Raw genomic sequence first — 24,809 nt, 5'->3', positions numbered from 1 at the left:
TGGCTTTCATCTTCTTTGGCAATAATTAAAAAATAATTTACAGTATCACCAGGGGGCGCTACAGACTGAACTATTCCAAAACACATTTTAAGCCATGCTTAAGCATTTCATTCCACTTTGCTGGGGTTTTGAATTAACTCAGAAATTGGTTTTTGATGAAATGAAACATTTTACAGACTCCGTTCCCTATCATTACTTCATCCTATTTTTCTTGGTGATGTTGGAATTGTTCTCTTCTGTAAGATGTGTGAAGTAAGAACCAGCTATGTTTAAATAAAAACAATTATCCATGTTGTAGCAAAATACATTTAGGAATAGGTAACAGCTAAATTAAGAAAGTTTTCATTCCGATTTCTTTGTTAAACTGTCTGGTAAATACATGCTAGTTAATACTTGGAATAACTGCAATTTGCTTCCAGTTTGAAAATTGAATTTTTCTTGGCTTAAAAGTTTTTGTTCTCTTTAGTAAAGGATTATTTTCTCATCAATTTAAACAAGAGGAAGAGCATTAGGTAATTCTGCAGCCTTTTACAAGCTTATGACCTTAAGATGACGACATGACTGGTTTTTAAAGTTCTCATTTAATAGTAATCTCCCCCCTATTAAATGTAAGTGACTAATCATCTGAACACGTTTATATGAAAAATTTAAATATTGCACAGGATTAAAACATCGGATGATATAGTTCTAAATACTAAAATGGTGTGTATATATATATTTAATAGGCATGCTCCATTTAAGCCTGGTAAAGCATGAGGACACAAGCTTGTTTCTTTGGTGCTATGAAGCACACTCATCACATCTCAGCACTGCAGAGGGACATCTGAGCAAGTTTGCTTTTGGCTGCTCCAACTGCTAGCCTATTCTAGTTTTATCTGCCTGAAAAAAAAAAATGCGCACCTCAACATCTCTCCTTGCCCTGATATCTCTAACCAGTTTAATCCCAGGAAGCTGTTTGTATTGAATAAATGCTTCTGTGAGGTTTCCTTCACAGTCAGGTGCAAAGTATTATGTTGAGATCATAAACGTGATGGCAGTTTTCAAAATTAACTCTTGGGACACCCCGAAGATGAGTCAGTATATCTTCTCTACCAAGCAAATTGGAAAAAAACATAGTAAAAACAACATGATATAGGCACATGAATAAAATCATTATATCATGGAGAGAGAACAGTTTTCATAAAGTGAAATAAGGTTTCAGAGACATACTTGGAGGTTTTTCTTTTTCTTTTTTTTTTTTTTAAGAAGTCGGGAATAAGCACTTGAGCAGGAAGACTGGATAAGCTGTTTTCAGGTCTTCAAAAAGTTTCTTAAAAGATTCTTCAGCCAATGCTTTAAATAACTCAAAATGGATCAAAAGTTCTGTTACATAATAGTAACTAAAAGGCAAAATAGTGTAAAATATATATAATGGTCTGGCACAGGAAGTTCCTAGGCAATGGACCATTGAAAGCTCTGCGCTTTCTCAGTTCTTACACTCACTACTGGCACTGTCAGAGATAGGATATCAGGTAAGAAGGACATTAATATAGCAAAGTATAGCTCCTTCTTTTGTTTATATGCTGTGTACCTGAAAAAGACCACTAGTAACAAAAAAGAAGGAACACCCTAGAGAAGCCTACATTGAAAAAAAAAATTGGCTTTCTGAGCATCCATTGTTTTAATGCAAATATCTTCACAATTAAATGGCATAAAGGCCAAACAAAAGTGAAAATGTCCATCTTCATTTAAATTCAAATATAACTGCATTTATTCTTGGAAGACAAGAAAAGAAAAAAAAATATTTCTCACAGAATAATTCTTTCCAAGACATGCACTTAAATGCCAAAGTATCTTATTTCAGAGTTTCAAAATAGAAACATTTAAATTTTGGGGTGGAACTGACTGAAAAATTGAGTCAAATCAAAATTATGTTTTGTTTGTATAATAACATACTATGTTCTCAATGAGTTTGAGGTCTGATGGCCAAATATTCCTTATTCTTTCCTCTGAAAGCATACCGCTATAGTTTGGCACATACAAGCAATTTGCACCATGCATTTAATAAGACAATGTTAAATTTTTGCAGTAGCGGACATTACACAAATTCCTAATGCATATGAATCCTATGCCTCTTTCTTTACACTGGACATAATTCCATAGTTTGCCTAAGGAGTTGCTCTGAGGTAGAAATAATTGAAAATTACAGCCAATTTTCTCTTCCTCTGTGGCGTAAGGCTTTTTTGTAGTCACTCCTTGCACTTTGTATATTACTGCTGGTTTGAATGAAAGATGGCTCCTACTGGAAGACGACTGACCGCGATGAAGAATTAATCACAAAGTAGAAAGATTTGGTGTGACAGGCAACTTTTCAAGGCTGCCTGGGATTCTCTCTTCTCAGTAAAAAAATATATATATATTCATCAGATAAGCACCCACAGTAATCCCTGCATTTGTCTTCCTGTCTGAGTAACATAATCTCTCATAAACTAATGCGTGAGCACAGCATACAGCACTAAAAGCAATAAGAACGCTGATGCAGGTTCCATGCTAACACAGAAGCTTTCTGTTAGCGTAACCGTACAACTGTACGAAGCAGAGCAAACAGAACGCGGGGCTGCAACTGCAATATCCAACTTGCAATAAGGTAAGCTCCATGGTGGAGCAGCTTGTGTATGACTTATTTTGTTCTCCCAAGAATGGGCCAAAACGCACAATATCAAAAAAAGTGGAGAAAAATTACTGTAGATAAACTTTATGCAGAGTTCTCTAGTACTCATCTCCATAATATTTATAGGCTACTGTTTTAAAGACTTCAAAATACCTGAGAATCTGCTTTCAGCTGAGCTTAGCTTTCTGGAAATGGTTAGCTCTGTTCTGCTTGAGGTTTGTCTTTTTAGGACCAGAATATTTTTAAATTTTTAAATTCTTTAATGCATCATTAAAGAGAAATCCAATTTTCTTTTTCTCTTAGATCATCAGAATCTAGTGCTCACTATGAAATAACTCTACCTCTCAAGTTCTGTTATTCGTGTTTTGTAGTTGAAGCATTTCCATAGCCACAAATATAATACAGGAAAAAATAGCTTGACACACGCCTCTATATAAAGACTAAGTAAAGATGCTTGGTAAACAAAAGTGATAACCACAGATATGAGGAGATTTTGCCCTACACTAGATAATACTTATTACTGTTCAGGAAAACAGCTGAGTATTATGCTCTCTCAAACATCAAGTCCTCTGTACTAGGATTTTTCAGGGATGAACTGTTTGACGGCTTAAGATTACACTCTATAAAAATACAAACTTCTTTAAAAGATGACAGCGAGCAATTCCAGTAGAAACTGAATTCTGTTGAGTAAGTTGTATTATAACAATTTGATTCTTAAATCAAATTAAACCTTAAATTTGAGTTACTGAAAATCAATAAGCCTAAAACATGTAGTTTGTCATCTCTCAAGTTAAAAAGTTGCATGCTATTATAGTGCACTAAACAATGTCTTCAAAACAACACTTACATCTTTTAAGGTAATAATATTTGGATGCTGTCCATAGCGCAGCAGGATTTCAATCTCCTCTGTTGGATCTCTTTTACTCTTGTCAATGATCTGTAAGAACAAATAGATATGTAAGCGTCTTTTTGTGAATATTATATAGTGCAACACTGGTGTGCTTATTATCAGAAACACATAAGCAATATTTATCACTGTTGACAAAGGGTATGGAACGAAAAAAACCAAAGTTAAATTGGAACAGCAAGATACAGCAAGGAATGCTGATCCCTCAGACTGTAATAAATTAAACAAGGCAGTTCGGTGGATGGGACATTAGTCATCCATCATTTAATAAAATAGGAAGTTCCTAACTTGACATGAGATGCCCGTTTGATGATGCTAATGAACTGATTTTCCAAAAGCTGATCTGAAACAAATATTTAGTGCAGCAAAAGAAAGGAGCGTTAAGGAATCAAAAATAAGAAAAAAAAGATTTCCAAGTTAATTCAGACAAGTGTTCTATGAAAGTTCTTAATGAACTTCTGAAGGCTTGCTATCAGGCTCTGAAGTGTTCCGTGCGCAAACAAACAAAACATTATTTGGCTCTATTTACTAAGTATTCTTTTTCATATACTTATAAAAGTCCTTCTCCTTTCTTCTCCTTCTGAACTGTGGAATTTCCCTCTCATGTCTTCTTTATCTCACTCCTCCTTCCTCTTGGCATCCTAATGCTCTTCTGCTACCATCATCCTAACAGACTGGATGCTATTTTTTTTTTCTTCTTTTTTTCCACATGATTCTTTGAGGGAAAAAAGCCACAACAGAGGCACCAGAAAAGCAAAGCAATCTTCACAATAAATATTACAGCTTTAGAAAATTGATGCCAGTGCTTTTCTTCCAGTTTCATGAACTTACTCTAAATTGCAAGAACAGAAGTAATAGCTGTTCTTGGCTAGAACCAGGATAATTACAAGTACGTAACTACCAAATTGAGTTTGGAGACTTTCCAGTAGAGAAATTAAGTGCAAGGATACAGCAAAACATACTGAATTCATCTTTGCATTTTATACGCAAGTAGTGAATTGTTCAACAATTCAAGAAAATAATTACTTCGTAGCATGGGATTAGCATTTTTTTTCCCCTCTGCTTTTGAAGTCTGCTGATCCACGTCTGTTTAGTAACTATCCAGTTCCACAGCGTTACGTAGAAAGACAATATAAACAGACTTCTTATTGCCCTTCTGTGATTCTGTTGATTACAGCAATTAAGAAGCTAACGTCTTCAAAGAACTACTACAAAGCCTGATAGAATTATGTATCTAACAATTTATCAATCTGCTTTAGAAGCAAAAAACCTCCGTATATACTTATTTTTAAATAAAAGCAATCTACTATAGCTTTTTAAATGATGGAAAGAAACGTTACCTTTTCCACGTATATTTTCTACTAAAAGTAATCATGTAGCTCCCATGAATTTTATTGTAATTACACACATTTCAAGGACTGAAGATTGCTTTTCACCACCCAAATCAGCATACAGATAACAAAACTATAACAATATAGTTATATGTAAATATAGTCTATATAAAAATTTGCTAGTAATTATTCTGCTTGCTTGAGTAGTACAATTCATATTTACATTTAAAATCTTTATTAAGAAAATTATTTTAATATTATATGTTCTCTATGGTAAATAAATCTACGATGCTCTATATTTATGACACTAAATCCTAAAAAGATTGTTTTATAACAGAGCAGTTACCTTTACAGCATATTCCATGTTTGAAGCTTTATGAACACATCTCTTGCAGATAGAGTAAGACCCAACTCCAATATCTTCTTTTACTTCATATCCATCAGTAAACTGGATGCTGTTCCTGTGCAACTGCTACCAAAATAACATTATCAATTGATCAATATTCTAAACGTATAACTGATATTTACGTTAAGTTTTTGAATTCCTAGTCATTTGCTTCAAATTTTAAACTGATGGCTATACTAGGTTAAAGTGTTTTCAATAGACAATACCTTCTGTTTGATGTTAGTATAAGATCAATTATAGATTAGATACATCGTAAATGATGCCCACTGTACTTTCCAAACCGAAAATGCAATGTTTTTCTGGTCGCGGATTCATTTATTTATGGATAGAATATCTCAGACAAAAGAAGATCAGAGGGCTACAGTTAGTGATAAAAAAGCGTTGTTTCTATCATCTAAATAGATGAGTGTTAAAGTTTTCTTTAAATGTGAAATGTCAGCTAGAAATTTCAGGTGTTATTCAAGATGATTAGATTAGCTGCAAATTTCATGGAACAACAATCAAAAATCCTTTTACAGAAATTAAGAGCATAAAGGAGAAGTGTTCCAATTTTGTAAGGGAAGGAAATGGCTTTCTGGTATAAGGAGTTTGTGCAAAGGATGCAAAGCATTTGCAGGAAACCATCTGGGTATCCTGCCGCAGAGAAAAGAGGAAATATAAGTGAGGAAGTGGCTGAGGGGCACAGAGGAAAAGCACCAGAGAGAGACTTTTACAAGAGAAGGAAACCATGTACAAAGAGAAAGAACGTCATCCACAAAAGTATGTGGGAAAGAAAGAGCACGGTGAAGCTTTTGGTAACTTAGCAAGACCTCTGGACCAGAAGTCATACTGACACGCATACCAAATCAAACAGCTTCTTAGAATAAAAGAGGATCTAAGAACCCTTGAAATTTAACATTTTGTTACAAGTGAAACAGGTAATGTGCACAAGCAAGCATGTTACAACTACTCTAGACACAGTAAAAAGACTGAAGAAATAAAAGCTACCCAGCCACAAGACATCCCTGCAGTGAAAATATAAGAAAACCTGATCACACCACATACCATTTTATTCCTACTTAAACACCAGTAAGAAGTTTTCACCACAGCTTAGGCCACCAGTTAGTTTTCCTCAGTGATTTTTTTTTTCCTGTACATGCATCTGCTTGCATCCTGCTGACTGCAAACTGCCCAGTGCATGCTTTTAGAATGACCTCAGTCTTACAAGGAGGCAAGGCGCTCCTCTCCCCCATTCAAGCATGAAGCTCTCTTTCTTGTTTCACACAGGACTGCACCTAGCCAAAGCTTTGTTGTCCAAAAATAAGCAGTACCGGAAGTAGGAGAACGTATAAAAATAGCAGCCGCTTTAGGCTACTAAAATTAACAACCTCACAATTACGAATGTAGGAGACACTATTGGAGTCATTCTAAAACCAGCAGGAAGCCAAAGCTTGTGTGTACTGCAACACTGAACTATAAGATAAACAAACAGCCACCAAGTGTCACAGCGTACCACATCTAATTTAAACTGGTTTGGGAGAGGCTGAATATATTCCTAGTGCTAAAATACACAGCAGTCCACAACATCTAGGCAGAATTTACAATTGTATTCCAGTGCTTCCTACCGGCACCACAGGAATCAATATTTTGGGCCACAGGACAAAACAATGAAGCTGCCTATATTCCTCTTCACCACATAATCATGGCTCGCTATTAAAGAATAACTACAGTTCAGAGGATAGAATGTTTTCATTTATGGGTTGAAGCCTGCTCACACTCATGGATGCTCAGAAATGAAAAAGGTCCTGCACTTTCACAGATCTTACTTGAATGAAATAATCCGATCCTTACTTTTATTGTATAAAGCTGATAATGACATTGTCACAGTACCTCATTTTACAATGAAAGAAACCAAGCAAGGATAATGCTACATAATTGACTTTTTTTCCCCCCCTGTTATGTAGAAGTACTCACCTGGACAATTGAATGCACCCCAACTGTCTGCATTGATTGGCTTTCATCATCTGATGCAATAGCTACAAAACTAAATCCACGAAAAAGTTGATGTGCATTAGCACTAGGTGGAATACCAGGCGAATCTGAAAAACATGTCATCTACTTACAAAGCATAGTTTTTAAAATGAAGAGGTGCAGTTAGGCCTACACTGAAGAGCAAAACATAACTTTATTCTGTAAAGCACAAGCTACAATTTGTATAAAGTATTTTTCAGTACTAAAGTACAAGTACTGGATTATTTCCACATACTAATTATAGCCACAATAGATATTCAAATGCTACAAAGATCGTATTACTGTCAGATAATATTTCATAATATAAAAACAGTACTCTGCAAAAAAATATTTCCATACAGCAGCATATTTAGGGAGAAAGAGTACTTAAATTTGGTAACTCTCTAAATTTCTAAAGACATGATAGAAATTCTTACTCTGAATGGGTCTTTGTCAAACTATGCAGAATCAGACTGCTCCGAGACAGCAACTTTACTACCCAAAGTCTGAAATTACTAAGTTTCCATATATACGTAGTATGTAAGGTCACCATCAAAAATTAAATGAAACTATAGGGTATTGGTTTCAAGAGACAGACATGAATAATCTTTAAATTAACAGTGATTATTTGGGTTTAGATAGGAAAATTGAATTTATCTGTATGTTTTGTTGGTAAGGATTCCTTTAATTTTTACATAGGACAACTCAATAGTCCCTCACGTTATATTAGTACTCAAGAGCACAAAAACTTTTATGAACTACGGAATATTAATCGTTGAGTATCCATTTAGCCCAGCAAAACCTGCAAGAACAAGATACAGTCAACAGGAACAGTATTTCTAATTTTTAAGTACACAAACTGTTGAATTCTTCTCTTTTTACCTTTTGGAGTTTTTGCTGTGAATTCAGGATCGAAATAAAATGTATCTTCAGGTCTGCCGGTTGCAGGTTTAAAAGGGGGATGAATTTCTCTTCTGTACAATTTCTAAAGAGAAAGGTAGGTCAGTGCGGATTAAAAAGTTTCATGACACCAAGAAATACTTCTTAATTAAGAAGTCTATTAATATATATATTTAATTAGATACTCACATTCCAATCTATTTTGGAAAAGAATGGATGTCTCTTAATTTCTTCTACTCCATCTGGACCTGCTCCTTTTTTAAAGGAAGAATTATTTTCTTGGTCAAAAAGACTAGTAAAATTATATTTCTTGTTACTACTGCATTGTTTTTAGAAATGCAAATAACATAAGTGACATTTTGCTGATCATCAGAAAAGCAAACAGGCAAGCTACGTTTTTGCTTCAAAGCTTATTTTAAACAAGAAGCTGCAAACGTATTTAATCAATATAATTATTGTTTGTGTTACCGATTTTATGATCCAATTTAAAATATTCCATTAAACACTTTACCTAATCTGTTAGCTGGGTTTCTTTTGAAGAGCATTCGCAGAAGACTCTGCGCTTCAGGACTCAAGAACTGGGGCATTCCAAGTTTGGCCCTATAAAACAAAAATAATTAATAGCATACAAACATATTAAGGTAAGAATCAATTTTGCACTTCCCCTGCCCTTTACAATTCAGCAAACCCATATCACACAAAATAGCTTCACTGAGAAATTGCCTCCATACATCAGAAACATAGCAAAAATGCTGTCAGTCATGTAAACCTGTAATTTCAACTTGTCCTGTTTTGTGTAGTGTAATATATTCAGTAATGACTCAGTAACTTAGGTAGAGGATGCAAAAGTGTTAAAAAAGATGTAAAATAAAGTAGAAAATAAGTAAGGATAACAACTTATAAACTGTTGTAATCTGTTTTGATCCACCCTTTAGCAACGTTTTGAACAAATGACATCAAGCAAGAAGATCCATTCTGCTAGTAAGATAAAATACATTCTAGGAGGTGTAAGAAAAAAACCATATATGACATACGCTGAGAACACTCATGCAAAAGAACAGAAAAGTATATAATAAATTGAATAAAAGTAGGACAGATCTTGCAAGATTAGCAGGTAAAAAGAGAAAGATTACTCTCCTCTTTTTGCCCTTCTCACTCCCCATTTCATTTCAAATACTACTTTGCACCTTACCACTCATGAAGTTTTAGACTTTAGTTTTTGTCGTTGCTATTTCATTTCGTTTTGAAGTCCTCACCTCTTTTTCCTCCACCCCATGTAATGTTGAACATCCGTTGGCAATCTTCTCACTGTTACTAGGTTTCTTTTTTTTTTTTTTTCTCCTTTTAACTGTTGTAGCAGTCGGTGTAGATCTAATTCCCTCCCATCTATCTCTTGTTCAACCTGTAGTACTTGTGTCTGTAACAATCCACAACACAAGCTTCCTCTGTGTTTCAAGCAGAAGACATGATTTGCCTTGCATTCTGGCTACTTGTTAATGTCCATCTCTCTGTCACTTCAGTAACCACCATCATCGATTCACTACTCATTGCTTTAAAACTAGAATTTAATAAATTTGCCATTCCTTTCTGGATGAAATAAGTTGGGGAAAAAAAAAACAAAAAACCTTTATCTCCTTTGGACCCTTCAGTAATGTACTACAAGCAGATCAGGACCACCAGTATAACAGTGGAAGCCATTCACTGTTTCCCTGATTATCACGCTTATTTAGCAGGTGAATTCTTATGCATTTTATATGCAGTTATTTCCTTGCACTTTCACTTTATATCAAGTCTGGTCACTGAGCTATACTGTAAGATGCAAGCAAGAACACACATGCAGAAGCTCAACAGGATCATTTTAAGTAAAACAATGTTACTGAAGAACAGAGAACAGATAAATATGACAAAAATCTGTAGTGTGAGGTGGGTGGAAATCTTTGCTCTGCTACTGTAATGTCAAACAGCTCCAGCTCTAGGGACATCATCTGAGAGGTCAACTGCTTAGAAAAAAAAAATATATCTAAAACTTGGCTGAAAACATAACCACAATTAATCTTCCAAAGTGACTCAGTAAACTAAGGCAGAACATTTAGAAGAGCTGCTGGATGACTGGTATGTACTGCAGTCCACAGCAGTGAGTAAGAGGACATTAACATAAAGCACAAAGACTACCAATGCATTCTTTCTGTCATGAAGGAGCACCTTCCACAAAATCCGTTAGTGGCCACTTGACACAGTAGAAAGAACAAAATCACCATGTCCTGAGATTTCCTATAAAATTTTCCATTTCCTATTTTTTGTAAACTACATGAGTGACAGCAATTTTTTTTTCTGACATTCCTGATGGATGAAGACAAAATTTTATATGAAGGCATACCACGTCAGTAAAGGAGAAAATTTTAAAAGTTAGCTTTATTGCTACAAACTATGGTTTCTTCAAATTGCAGTGTTTCTCAGTTACAGGTAAAACACACTAAAATAAAAACTTGTCTCAGCAAGAAATAAGGAGCCTGGTAAAACACACGTAGTAAGATGAAGGCATTCTTTTTTCACAGGTTTTTCAAGAACAGAAAGTAAGAGAAGTGCTGCATCTTAGTGATGATACACTATGAAAAGATGAATTCAGATGCACACTTGTTCATTTTAAACAGTTAAGAAAACAATAAGGAGAAATGCAGTCTATTTACTACTATATGCAAAATAAAAAGAAAACATACTGCCATTCACCAATGTTTATGGGGCCAGACAAAAAATGTGAACTTATAAAAAACCTTCATATTTTGTATTTTCTTTTTTAGCTGTTCATATTATCAACAACAAAACAGATTTGTATGTATGTTTGAGTGAAGCTCTGAAAGTAATGCCTCCTATTTTATTACGTAAGCCCACGACATCAGAGGTGGATGCAGGTGGTGTGGCAGTAGAGGTTGAACTTTCCCACCAACATTTCTTCATGTGTTGTTGCCGTGTGACAGACGGCAGCAGAGGGGCATTCTGACAAATGATGTGTGACATGGAAGTGCATATGGAGCAAAAGCACGGAATTGAATTCCTTCATGCAGAAAAAAATTGCACCCACTGACATTCAGCATGCTTGCTGAATGTTTATGGAGACCAAACAATGGATGCGAGCACAGTGAGGCAGTGGGTGGTGCATTGCAGCAGTGGTGACAGCATGTCACCTCTGCTGGTACTGTTTTTTTTTTTTTTTTAAATGAGTGAGGCATGCAGGCTCTTCGTCATTGGAAAAATGTATAGCTAATGTTGTTAACTATGTTGAAAATGAATGTTTTGTAGCTGAGAATTTGCACAGTCAAATAGTGTTATTGTGCTCTTTGAATTTGTTGTAGTTTCCATGGAAATAAACAGGAGGCATTACTTTAGGAGTGACCTACATAACATACGTACAGAATTGATGTACTGAACATTAAAACAGAGCTAAAAGTTCTTTACTTTACACCACATTTTTTGTACAGCTTTCTGAAACAAGTAGCAGTTATAAGGACTAGAAGCTGAGGGAAGCTGGAAAGGGAATTAGAGATGCATGCTCAGATGAAATCTGAAAGTAATTATGAACATCAGTTAACTTGCAAGGAGGATATTCCACATGCCAGCTAACACAAGATTTTTGAAGCACCAGTGGAAAGACTGCTGAGTAACAAAGTGAAGTCACATGCAGACAGGTAGATAAAGAAGAGAAATACATGATTTGAAGCATGCAAAAAAGCATGGCTGCTAACATAAGTGTGAGTGCAGCAGAACAGTCTCAGACTACTTGTAAATAAGGTGGGCAGAACAAGTTTATACTTGCAGTGAATAGATAAAGCCTTTTAGTTAAAGACATTCAATAATCATGACATGAAGATGTGAATCAGCATGGTGTTGAGACAGCAGTAGAAATTAGCACCACTAAATATACCTACAAATGCAGAAAGAAAAGCGGGGGCAAAGAACAACTACGTATATGCACTACAAACGCAAATGCCAGGAAAAGAAACTAGTACGCTTTCTAGCAGTCTTCACATGCAAATTTCTTAGAAAAATAAGAAATAATTTAATATATTTATTTTTAAAAGCAGGCTGTTGGTGCAAAAGTAATGCTGGTTTTGATATTTAGTGGTATCGGGACAAAGGATGCTAATAAACAATGTAAGAAGAAACAAATGAGAAAATTGAAACAGTCCTATGAGCTCCCAGGAAAAAAACTAATTGTGTTAGTAAAAAATGCCTGGACACAGAAGTGAAACAATGACATGATTAAACAGAATAGTTTGCACAGAGTTGGATTACAGTCTTGAACATGGGACTATTACATCATAAGTTGTATTAGATCAAAAAAGATGTAGGGCAACAGTAAAGAAAAAAAGCAGGCCTTAATAGCAAAACCAAGTACGTTAACTGCATGAAGAAAAGCAATTTCCACAACATAGCTAATGCAAAACCTATACTGCAAAGAGGAAAACTGGAGCTTGGATAAGTCACAGGAGAATATGTAAGGGAAGTTTTGGGGAAGCAAGCTGTTGGCAGCAGTAGTAATATAAAGTAGTAGGGTGAGAAGCTGGTAAGAAAGAGAAGGAAAAGGAGAGAAAATACTTTCTCAAAAGAAAAAAGCAACAAAACAACAAGGAAAAAATGTATAGGATATCAAAAAGGATAGGAAGGTTAAAATATTATGGAAATAAGATGGGAAAGATAATATGGTTGAAGAAGTTGTTATTATAGATTAAAGAGCTGCTATGAAATTCTTTGTACCTGGTATGGGGGAGGAATAGAAAGGCAAATTAGATAGATGGCAAAGGGAATTAATAGGGAGTGAGGATTTACCAGTACCTTTGGAAATGAGGGAAGAGTAGAAATTAGATATTGCAGCCCGGAGGGCATCCCTGTAGAATACCTGATGAGATATATAAATAAGAGTGTACTCACTTGAGAATCATAGTCATGGTTTCTTTTCTGTCTTTCCCTTGGAAAGGTAGAGTACCAGTGAGCATTTCAAACTGTATAGAGTAAAACTTTCATCAATTACATTACCTGGACAAGAATCTAATTTTTGACAAAACTACTCAGCATCTTAACCTTCCAAAATTCATGCATATTAACAATCAAATCTGTGCAAAACAACTTCTCATTGTACAGTTTAAATTACTACAAGCAGCCTCTGCAATTTTAACGCTGCAAAAATATCTTCCTAGATTGATACCTTGCTTTGCATGCTTTCATCTGAACAATTTAACTATATCGTTTTGTGTACCACTTCCGTCTTAAGAGTTTATTTTTTAGAAAATTTGAGCTACACAACTATATTTTAGTTTTCAAGAGGGCAGAAGTAGGGAGAAAGGTTCCCCTTTCAAAAGTTAGTGACAATTTGTCCTCACGCAGAGATATTTAAAAATAGCAAAATGTTTTAAATCAGTACGTACATAGTCTTTATTGGAAGAGGGAAAAAGGTTAGTTGACTGACAAAGACATGCATGATGAAAAAGTGGTTACTGTATGTATACAGTGGAAATAAAGTCTGAAAGAACACGTAGGAGCTACACAGTACATGCATGCACGTTCTACAGTGCCTGGCAGAAGGCAATAGACACTGTTAAAATACTGATCTGTTCTGAAAGCGACCAAGTAAAAATAGATAAATATAAGGGAACTTCTATTATGCTGCAGTATTTCTGCAGGAATACCAGATCTAACTGAGGTACTGAAAGCCATCTGGCAGCAGACAAAGCAGCCAGCACTGAGGCAGGAGTCTTGATTTTTGGTTTAAGAATTGCAAAACAATTTAGTCTAATGAAATTTAATGTCATACATTTAAAGTCATCAAAATTGAAGTAATTACAAAAGAACTCTCTGGGTAGTTTATGCAAGGTTAAGTCATCCTAAATACAAGATGTCCTCTAATCTGTTATGATCCAACATGATCCATTGATTCAATCTTTAAGTATTAAAAATGTACAGTGATAACTTCAGTGAACAATGTAAAACTGTAGTATTCTTAAATCTGAAATGCGTTTTATTAAAATTTACTTTAAATTTCTTACTATCCTAAAAAATACTCTCAGTCAGAGCTGCTAGATACTTTGTACTCCTAATTTTTACATGTATACTTATATATAAAATCTTGAAGTTAATATACAGCCAACACAAAAAAGCACTACTTTCAACTTCAACTGTTTTTACATAATTGCCAGGAAGGTGTGCAAGAATTAAAGCAAAATTATCAAAATCTCTTTTTTAAGTTTAGAATGATCTGCATCATCAACTACACTTAGCAAAATTTTTTTAAGAGCAAATTTGTGTTGTTACATGTCAAACATAATTTGCGTACTTGAAATGCTCTAGATTAATAATAAAAAGTTCCTTTAGCAAGCTCGCATTTGTTACAAGCATACCCATTTGTACAAACAGCTCAACAGGTATTATTTGTTCCACTCCAACCCTTCCTCACAAAAAACACTGTAGTCCAATGCCTACAGCCCAATAGTGCCTTAAGTCAACATTTGCCTTCCCTAGTTACCATTTGTTATTTCAGCAGGAGAGTACCTCTACAAACTGGTAATGCTTCTGAAACCTTTAAATGAACATTTTCAGATGTCTGGCATCCTGAAAACATCCACTGTTTTAAGGACATATTAAAAGTTACCGCTCAATGATGGTTTACGTATACTTCATGTCCTACAGCAAGAGACAGGGTGAAAAACGATTTATTACCTCCCTAGTCTCCATTTCTATGCTATAGCTTCTGTTCAGTCTAGACAGCGTACTCATATTACACCACCAACACCTAGATTCTTCTCAAATCACCACAGATTTGAATTAAGGATGGATAGATACAGGCTGCCTATGAAAATTAGCATCCAAACCAGAGATGTGCAAGAAAAATACGTTCCAGAAAATTGCACTGCATTCTGTGTACTAATTTAAAGGATCTGCTTCATAAGGTCATATTTTCATATTCAAAATTGAAGCTGAGGTGTTTAAAATGCAGTGCATTTAGACTGAAAACTACACCAGTCACATCTAACATATTTCGGCAATTTTCAACATTAACATGCACTTCATTAGCACAAAATTGCATTTTTCAGCTCTATTAAGTAAAGTTGGAGTTTAACTATGTTTGTGTTATCATCAATCAGAAATATTTTGCCACTACTTTGTAATTTTCCTCTAACTGACTGCATGCGGAAAGCCTACAGTAAAGATTTAATGCGTTCTTAATGATAAAATGAGCAGTTTTGAGAGTGTGTGTCTGTGCTTGTCTGCCTGGAGAGAGTTTAGTCATCAGGTGCTACTTTTACATAGTCAGTTTTCAGATCACAACAGCATTCTAGATGATTAAAATGCGATATGACGACATTTTCAGACACAAAAGTCCTTCCTGTACTACAAAGCACACATATTGTACTGTTACAGTTGTGGATGTACTATAGAAGCAGTAAAAAAAATCCTTTAAAAATACTTATGTTTAATTTCAAAGCAAAAATGCACACAAAAATTATATACCTTAAAGGCCACTAAGCATTCCTAAAATACTGTTTTTTTTTTTTCCTCCAAAGCCATATTCGAAACACATATTTCCCCTGACCCTACAATTCAACAGAAATTAGCTCCTTGCCAAAACACTGTAAGGTGGGTCCTCCTGAGCATCCCTATCAGCTCAGCATCATTTAGATTTAGTTTTGATATGCACAAGCAACCGCTGTCATTATTCTAACAAGTCGTAGTTACCCTGGAGACTTATCAGGAAGTTATTGCTCAGTTTTTTTCCTTGAGAATAAATTTATATTTAAAATGTGCATCTAAAACGTCCTCCTCAAGTTGGAAGATGCGGTATTTGTCTTGTATATTTTTGTACTCCTGTTAGTATCCATAATATTCAAACCACAATACATGCGTAGTATTCCAATTCAACAATTACAAAGGGATGGCAAATTGTTGGTGTTGATATGAGACCTAGTCCACAATCTTGATCCAGACACTGTTGTATTGCTATTCATTTCCAAGTACCTTACATTTTCAGGTAGTTACAATTCATTTAAAAGGTCACCCTACGAATTTATTATTTATTTCAACAAACCTTGTAAAGCAGTTTTGTTATTATTGCATTTACCAGAAACCTACCATTAAAACACCAAAAGACCACCAGTCTGCACTCTGTGTATGGCCTCGTCGATTAACGACTTCTGGTGCCATATATTCTACCGTCCCACAGAAAGAGTAGGCTTTTTTTTCATGATCAATCGATTCCTTACTTAAGCCAAAATCTGCAAGAAAATACAATAGTTCAAAATGCCTTTATTTACTTTGAATCAGCAATGGGTAATACCTTTACCATAATGCGATGCTTTTATCAGTCATAAATGTACATGCCTAAATATACATACAGGAATTAGAAATTTCTCTGCCCACAACTCCCACTCCCAAAGCATTATTATAGGCTCATAATGTCAGATATACTTTTAAAACAATATAATACATATTTTATCTACTCCAAATTAATTATGCTATCTACTCCACAGCAGAACCTACTAGTTAAAAGTGCTGATTTTACTGCATTGCTCTACCAAAAAAAGAGGGAAATTCAAAGATTTTATTATGAACAGAAAAAATCCATGTTTTGCAATTGCCTTTTTTCACCTGTTAATTTGATATGTCCTTCCTCATCAAGCAGGATGCTAAAAAGAAAAAAAAACAATCTTAACTATTGTTTCAAACAGTGTATTGACAACATCTGAGAATCAACAGAACAGAACAAAGACATGCAGAGGTAAGCACATGAAAATGCATCATTAGGAGGAGATACTTTGAAAGTACACATTTTCTTATCCTTCAGTTCTTTCTTATTAAAGTTTATGAAACAGATTCAGCGTATCAGATTTTTATTTATCTATTTGGTTAAATTCAGCAAGGAATGTAGTAAGCTTGAACTTCCAGTTTTGGCCACCTTTAGCATGCGTATTTTTTTTTTAATCAATTGTGGTAATGAGAGATACATTTCTATTACTCCTAAAGTGAGAACTGTTATGTCCGCGTACGTAAGCAAAATGTGTATTAATTTGTAATCATGGTTTCAAAGAAGTTAACCACTTTCAATAACATTAATAAATATTCTCATGTTATACCAAAGGACTTACATTCAGTAGGCCCCATAGTTATCAGCCTGTTTATTACAATCACCAGAATAAGGGGCCACACTTCAGAGACACCAGCTCTCCTTAACAACCAGAGACACCAACTCTCCTTAACAACCACTGCATTTAATTGCAATGAGAGACAAATGAGATGTATACCACCCTTTTCCTCCTTCCAGTTTCCAGAGTGGGAAACTTTGTCTCACAGAACAGTCTGTGAGAATTACTGCTCTCTCTTCCAATTTCAACTTTTGTAAAGATTTTGCGTCAGATACATGCAAGGCATAAAACTAAGGTTCTTCCATTGGTACAGACACTTTTTAATTTTTAATGCTATGTTTGAGGCAGCAGTTATTTTGACTTTTTACAATTACGATTTCACTCTTTTCCCCTTGATACTAACTGTCAGCAAATTTCCGATTTGAGAATGAATCCTTCCCCTTCTTGTCAGATACGGCATAACATTTTCAAGTTTGTGTTTTATTTCCAAAAGATGCACAAAAGAACAAGCTGTACTAATGGAAGTCCTATGTAACAGCCAAGTTCTGTAATACTTGTTACTCATTTTTGTTCTTTTCTGCTAATACTTGGCACGAGACAATTATCTCACAAAGACTTTTTAGGTTCTCCACACAGCCATAACAGAGAAGTGGGATCATCAAGGACAGCAGGACTTCAGACTTATTACAGATGTCCTGGCAATGAGGCACAGTGTATTAATGACCTTATCAAGCACAAGAGAGGAGAAGCACACACTGTATTTTCATGTAGACTCCTCTCCAAGTAGAGAGCAGTACTACAGCATACATTAAAATGCTTCCATTTTTATCTGAAATGTTTTAAAATTTTACAGATGATATCACTGAAGATGTAAAGAAGAAAATGCCAAACACTGAAAAAGTTATGGAAGACATAGTACAGGGGACAGAATTCAATCCTTTGAGTGAGACAGATATAACTCATTTATTGAAGGGCAACACTACATTGGAGTTTTTAGCTCTAAGCTTAATTTAGATTTTCAGTGTAATTTCTTGATTGTCAATAGATTAAATAACCACTTAACATACTATTTTTGTCTTTTTCTTTTAAATTTAAATTCAATTCTGCTCTTATTCCAGCATATTTTAAACATCAGCTTTAGAAAAAATGCTTATTTTTAAGCTTTCAAGTGCAATTCAGCAGTGAGAAAAAAGGCTGAAAAGATGTTTTCTCCATTATAAAGGTACACACATTTCAGTACACTCTCTACTCACAGCAACATAGATTATAGCCCCTTGCATACCACTCAAACTAGATGCTCCTTTTTGAGTAGAAATGAAATGCAACCTTTTTAATCCAACAACTCTACAAATTTCCCCTATCTCCGCTCCTGTTCAGTTTATATAATACATTAATATAGAAAATTTAAATTTAACAGCTGGAAAGAGAAGAGCATTGGTCGAAGTGCTATACAAATTAAATTAGTACACTTCATTTGCTGCAGTGGATTCTTACTTTTCTGGTTTTAGGTCCCGGTATATTATTCCAAGACTATGGAGATGGTCTAAAGCAAGCGCTAATTCTGCCAGGTAGAATTTAACATCATCTTCTGTGAACATCACCTGAAAAAAGTAGAACTATTATTTTACATATGCAAAATCTCTAAAGCTCACATTAGCACCAAGTAAACAATCCAGAATTTGATTGACAGTAGACAATCTGGTGTTGCAGAATAGTTCTTCATAATACTCACTTTCCTTATTTATTAAAAAATAACTAGAAATTCGATGTTTGGTTATACAAGATCTAGAATTTTATAATCAATACTGTTTCACAGTACATACTTCTGAAGGCAGCGCTATATTATACTTCCTGCAAAACTGGGGTTACTTCCTCCTGATTGGTCAAGAGAACAAAAAGATACATGGCAGCAGAACTGAAAAATGTCAGAAGCATTTAAAGAATGAGACTACCTCTTCATTGGATGGGAACATTTCGTTCCCAGTCAAAGAGACTGAAGTCCAAATACCTGAATTTCTCCAAGACTATCAAAAAGAACTTACAATTATGATAAAAACCCCAAGATGTAGCCTGAGATTTAATTGTAGAAGAGGAATAACAAAGACTGAACTAAGAAAATGGCCTGTGTAAGTACTAAAGATAGCATATATATTTACTTTGATAGATTTAAAGATGTGATCCCAAAGCTCGTACAAAAAGTACTTGCTGATGCTACCTCTACAAAAAGGCCAATATTTAGTGCAAGCACATTTGGGAAGAGAAATCTCTACAAGAAACTGAAAGTTTCTTAAAGTCCATGCTTCATATAAATTCATGTTCTTTCTGAGTCATCAAATTGTGGCAACAGTAGGAGAAGAAAATCGAAGGCGTAAAAAGCAGTACAGAGAGCACAATGTAAATTACCAACAGCATTCTCATGAAATGACAACTGGTGTGAAAAATCAAATGAAACAGAAACACAACTGGTTAAAAAAGATATTTACCATTTTGTTCAATGAATGTTGCCTTATAAAGAGTAAACCTTCCTAATATAGGCAATTTATAGCCAAATTTTACTAATAATTATTTTCACATAAATAAAGATTACCTCTTTGGATAAACGTGTAAACAAGTCTCCTCCCCTGAGAAAATCCAGAATAAGATATAGTTTCCCTTCTGTTTGAAAAGCTGAAAAGATCAATTACAAGCATTAAACATTATCTAATTCTACCCATGATTAGAAGAATAATATACTCAATAATTCACTGTGATTTTCTTTGTCCTTCTTAATATTTACTCTCCTTTTAATTTATAAAAATTAATTATTCTTTTTTCCTTGTGGAAAAAAAGTTTAAAATTATTAAATGCTTTCCCATCATTAACAAAGCAACTCTCATGCCATGTAAATGTAAAGCATATCACCAACATAATGCCTAAAGAAAAACAAAAAACACTATACTTTTGTACTGCAGCATTTGAAAGTAACAAAGTCTACACTTAGAAGAGCAAATCAGTAACAAAAGTATGTATTCTAAAACTTCAGGAAACTCAGCTTAGCAGGGAGATTTAGTCTAGTTTGCAAAAGAGTGACAAGTAGACAGTGAAAGCCAGTGTTATTTAAGCCCTGTTAGAGTTACAGAGAGCTGAGATTTGAACTGCAGGAAAAAATGGATCCCAAAAGGAAGCATATGAATTGAACAATAGAAAATTAGGTATTTGTCTATGTTATCTTCTTTTCAGTTTACTTTCTGCATGATATTTAAAGAGCATTAACTTCCTATCTTTGACATAATATATTTTTATGGATGTCCGTGCAATTAAAGTTAAAATGAATTTTTCCATCGATTTTCATAGAATAGAATCATAGAATCCTTAGAGTTGTACTAGGTGACCTTTAAAGGTCCCTTCCAACTTCCCTGCAATGGACAGGGATGTTCACAGCTAGATCAGGTTGCCCATGGCCTGATCAAGCACTTCTTTGAAAGTTTCCACAGATGGGCATCAACCACATCTCTGGGCAACGTGTTCCAGTGCCTCACCACTCGCACCGCAAATGGTTTTTTCCTTATATCCAAGCTAAATCTACCCTCCTCAAGCTTGAAACCATTTCCCCTTTTTCTATCAGCACAGGCCCTGTTAAAGAGTCTGTTCCCTTCTTTCCTGTAGCTTCCCTTTAGATATTGAAAGGCTGCTATCAGGTCACCTCGCAGCCTTCTCTTCTCCAGGCTGAACAGCCCCAGCTCTTTCAGCCTGTCCTCACAGGAGAAGTGTTCCAAGCCCTTGGATCATTTTTGTGGCCCTCCTCTGGACACGCTTCAACAAGTCCATGTCTCTCCTGTACTGAGGACTCCACATCTGGACACAGTACTCCAGGTGAGGCCTCACCAGTGCAAAGCAGAGGGACAGGATCACCTCCCTTGCCCTGCTGGCCATGCTTCCTTTGATGCAGCCCAAGATACAGTTGGCTTTCTGGGTTGTGAGGGCACATTGCTGGCTCACGTCCAGCTTCCCATCCACCAGTACCCCCAGATCTTTTTCGGCAGGGCCGTACTCAATCCTTTCATCTCCCAGTTTGTGTTGGTAATGACGGTTGCCTCAACACCGGTGTAGGATCTTCCATTTGGATTTGCTGAAGCTCATGAGGTTCCCCTGGGCCCACAGCTCAAGCCTGCCTAGGTCCCTCTGGATGGCATCCCTATGGTGTGCTGATCACACCACACAGCTTGGTGTCATCAGCAAACTTGCTGAGGGCGGATTCAACCCCACTGTCAATGACATTGATGAAGATAATAATTTTATTGAATCTGGGAAGTGATGCCATTGCATATTTTCTACAGAGCAAAGCAAGAATAAGAAATCAATTAAAATAGTGAATGATATACAAAAGATGTAAATAGATAACTGTCTTTTTTTTAATAAAACAGAGGGCTAGACACTCAATTTTATAAAGGAAGATTTAAGACTATGCATGAAGTTAACCACGTACTTACAGCGTGTGAGAGTTACTAAATAGCAAGCCTTTGCATGATCAAGATTTAGATAGCACATGCTTTTCTGTGATTCTTTGGACTGCAGTTAACGTTAGGTAGTAACTTGACAGACACTCATTCGTAAGATATAGACAGGTATTTTTCATATTTCTTCCGCAAACTCACCATAATGTAACTTGACGATAAAAGGATGGTTAACTTCTACTAAGATATCACGTTCCATTTTTGTCCGAACTCTATCTCGAACTACAATAGAACATAAGCAAGATTAAGAAAACCAAATTCACATTATGAGTTAACATTTCTCATGCATTTCCTGATATGCTTAAAATCATATACAATAGTATTACAAACGTCTGTAGGTCACTGTTTAAGCTTTCATTGAGAGCAACAGTATCACGAAATAGACTTGAAAGAACTATGGAATCTTGGGCAAATCAAGTAATACAGTATACTATTTAAAATTACAACATTAGATCTCAAAGGAAGCTGCAATTATAGAAAAAGTGTTATTTCTTTCCAATTAGTTTTATATTAAGATTTTAGCAGTAACCTTCATTCGCATGAAACTTTGCTCTTCTTAAAACACAAAGCAAATGATGCTCAAGAACATCTGAAAATTCAGATACAAAGTGTGAAAAGCGTGATATCCTGTTAGCGTCACCTTTCTGCTCAAGACTTTTGCATCCTCGAATGCTTAGTGCCCCAAAGCATCTATTTTTCAAATGCTAGCTTCAGTATTTATCTGTTTCTCCATGTGCAGGCAAAACTAGATCCACAGTTTGTACTGTACTTTTTATACATAAGATTAAGCCACCATTAAAAAGCAGTGGAGACAGGCTCTCAAACATATGAAAAAAGCAACTGCTAAATGATCTTTGACTTCTAAGCTATTAACAGTCTTGGGAATGAAAGGCTATTGAAGATATCAAAGGATTTTAAATGAGTAGAAATCAATTTCATAAAAATAGGAAATAAATAATAAGTGCCACAGAGTGATCAGAATATAGTTCAAAAACACTCACACCCTCTCTAACATGTTTAAATGATTGTGAAGTATAATAAGATTTGAGATGGACATTTGGCACTAGATCTGAAGCAGAAAAAATTCACATTCAACATTTTAACTGAGGTTCAGTGTAAATGTGAAGCTTCTGTTTACAAGTCATTCTATGAATATTTTCCAATTTAAAAAGATATGTTAAAGCTGCAAATCAGGTTTATATCAGTAACAGAGGTATTCCATATGTTGTCAGAGCTATTTCAAAATTATTTCAATTGCAGTGCAGTCATGACTTAGAGCTATAAATAGACTGAAATATTAACAATGACATAAAACAATAAATACACATTCGGGTTGAGGGATTAGTGTGAGAGATTACTTTCGTTTTCATTGACAGTTAAAAAAGGACTCATTTTACAAGTCATTTTTGCTCATTTCACTTAGATAGCTAACTTAAATTTTCATCAAATATATATATCTCCAAGAGCAAGTGCTAAAAGTTTTGAGAAAAGATACTGTATACTTCTGATATTTAAAGAAATAATACAGACTTGAACTCCAGTGTTTAGAACTTTTAAAATAAAACACGTGGCACAATGCACTTCTAAATATCATAACAAATATAAAGTGGGCAAATAGTTTTAACTGTTATCTTCTGTGATGCACATCAAATGAAATAAGGAAGGATAATAAGTTTCAGATAACAGCTCAGGAGCAAGTCAGGCAGCAGATGTAACAACCACTCTTTTAAGCCACCATCAGTGAGAAAGATCTAACACTTAACATGGTAGAGAACTAAACCTACTTCCTTCTGTAATTCTATCAATGTTGTACTGATCACTAAATCCTTTCGGCTTTACAATATAAATCACTGTATTCTGCTATTCGATGCTTAACAGAAGCAGCTCTAAGATACATACAATCTGTAGAATACTCGTGTGTGTAAAGATCTCTTTGTAACAATGCTGATGGTTTCCCTATCTCCTTGCTCCAAATGGTGCTTACCTTTTAATGTGGCCTTTTTCAATACCTTCATTGCATAAAGCTGCCTGGCATCTGACCCTGAGATTTTTTTGACAAGAAATACCTGCATAGGAAATTAAAAAGAATTCTTAAAAGAAAATAAAGGCAAGTCAGATGAATATAATCTGCTATGAAATTTGACTAATTAGTATTCCAATGAAACTCATCCTTGTTCTACTACTAGCTGCATCTTTCTTTGACAGTTCTCTTTAAATTCTTCCAAACACAAACAGAAATTTCCTTGCATTTTTACATACTACTTTTTCATTTCATAATCTAAAAGCTTCAAGGTAAGCAATCTACCAAACTCATTCTGCTTTAAGTTAATTAATTTCAGAGAGTAAAAGGAAAGATGAATTTGGATTCTCTTAAAAGAAAATGTGAAACACAAAACTGAACTTTATAATCAAACAAAACTTTTTGATATTTATCTTTAAGTAGCTCTGTCTTAATACAATTTAAGAGATAGTGGAGCAAACATGCTAATGAAAAAGTTGTCTGATATGAAAATAAATGTGTACAAAGGTTGATCCAGAAAATTACAGAAATCAAAGTTCAACATAATTGTTCATTTTAACATACCAAATAGTGAGAACCAACCTTGTGTCAAAGCATAGCTGTTATGACATGCTTTGGTTGAGTTATGTTAATAATAATACATATATTAATACAGTACAATCGGCCTCACCTTAGGTGGACACTGGACTAGATGATCTTAGAGGTCTTTTCCAACCTTAAATGACTATAATTCTATGATTCTTTTTCAGTGTAAAAGGCTTTCTTAAGTGGGATTATTTTTTTTTAAATGTCCCTAATAAAATACGTAAAGACAATTTTCAGATTTAGAAATGAGGAAGGAAAATTAAAGTATCTGCCACAGGTTTTCTGGTTATTTATAAAAAAGCACAGAGACATGTAATGATAAATGAGAACACTAAACATGCTGTATGAGATTAATCTCAGTGTATTATTATTTTAATTTGTATCCAATTCCCTCTTAAGT

General features: G+C 34.8%; 1 protein-coding gene across 4 annotated transcripts in view; it reads right to left on the bottom strand.

Moving 5' to 3' along the window:
• RPS6KA3 (ribosomal protein S6 kinase A3) overlaps window positions 1-24,809 on the bottom strand; it is a 72,469-nt gene that overhangs the window by 11,092 nt on the left and 36,568 nt on the right. For 3 of the 4 annotated variants that reach the window (XM_021409030.1, XM_021409025.1, XM_021409022.1), the window contains 13 exons: window positions 23,789-23,870; window positions 21,946-22,026; window positions 19,899-19,978; window positions 18,806-18,912; window positions 16,818-16,855; window positions 16,302-16,444; window positions 13,110-13,180; window positions 8,695-8,783; window positions 8,373-8,437; window positions 8,166-8,268; window positions 7,248-7,372; window positions 5,235-5,360; window positions 3,498-3,587 (listed from right to left, as the gene is read on the bottom strand). In XM_021409030.1, coding sequence (XP_021264705.1) covers window positions 3,498-3,587; window positions 5,235-5,360; window positions 7,248-7,372; window positions 8,166-8,268; window positions 8,373-8,437; window positions 8,695-8,783; window positions 13,110-13,180; window positions 16,302-16,444; window positions 16,818-16,855; window positions 18,806-18,912; window positions 19,899-19,978; window positions 21,946-22,026; window positions 23,789-23,870 — 1,200 coding nt within the window. The remainder of the gene's footprint in view (window positions 1-3,497; window positions 3,588-5,234; window positions 5,361-7,247; window positions 7,373-8,165; window positions 8,269-8,372; window positions 8,438-8,694; window positions 8,784-13,109; window positions 13,181-16,301; window positions 16,445-16,817; window positions 16,856-18,805; window positions 18,913-19,898; window positions 19,979-21,945; window positions 22,027-23,788; window positions 23,871-24,809) is intronic. The other variant, XM_021409038.1, reaches the window with a different exon arrangement.

This window comes from Numida meleagris, chromosome 1 (assembly GCF_002078875.1).
Source record: "Numida meleagris isolate 19003 breed g44 Domestic line chromosome 1, NumMel1.0, whole genome shotgun sequence".
NCBI classification, from domain to species: domain Eukaryota; kingdom Metazoa; phylum Chordata; class Aves; order Galliformes; family Numididae; genus Numida; species Numida meleagris.
Note: the sequence above shows the minus strand (reverse complement) of the source record. Positions and strands in the feature narration are given on the sequence as shown.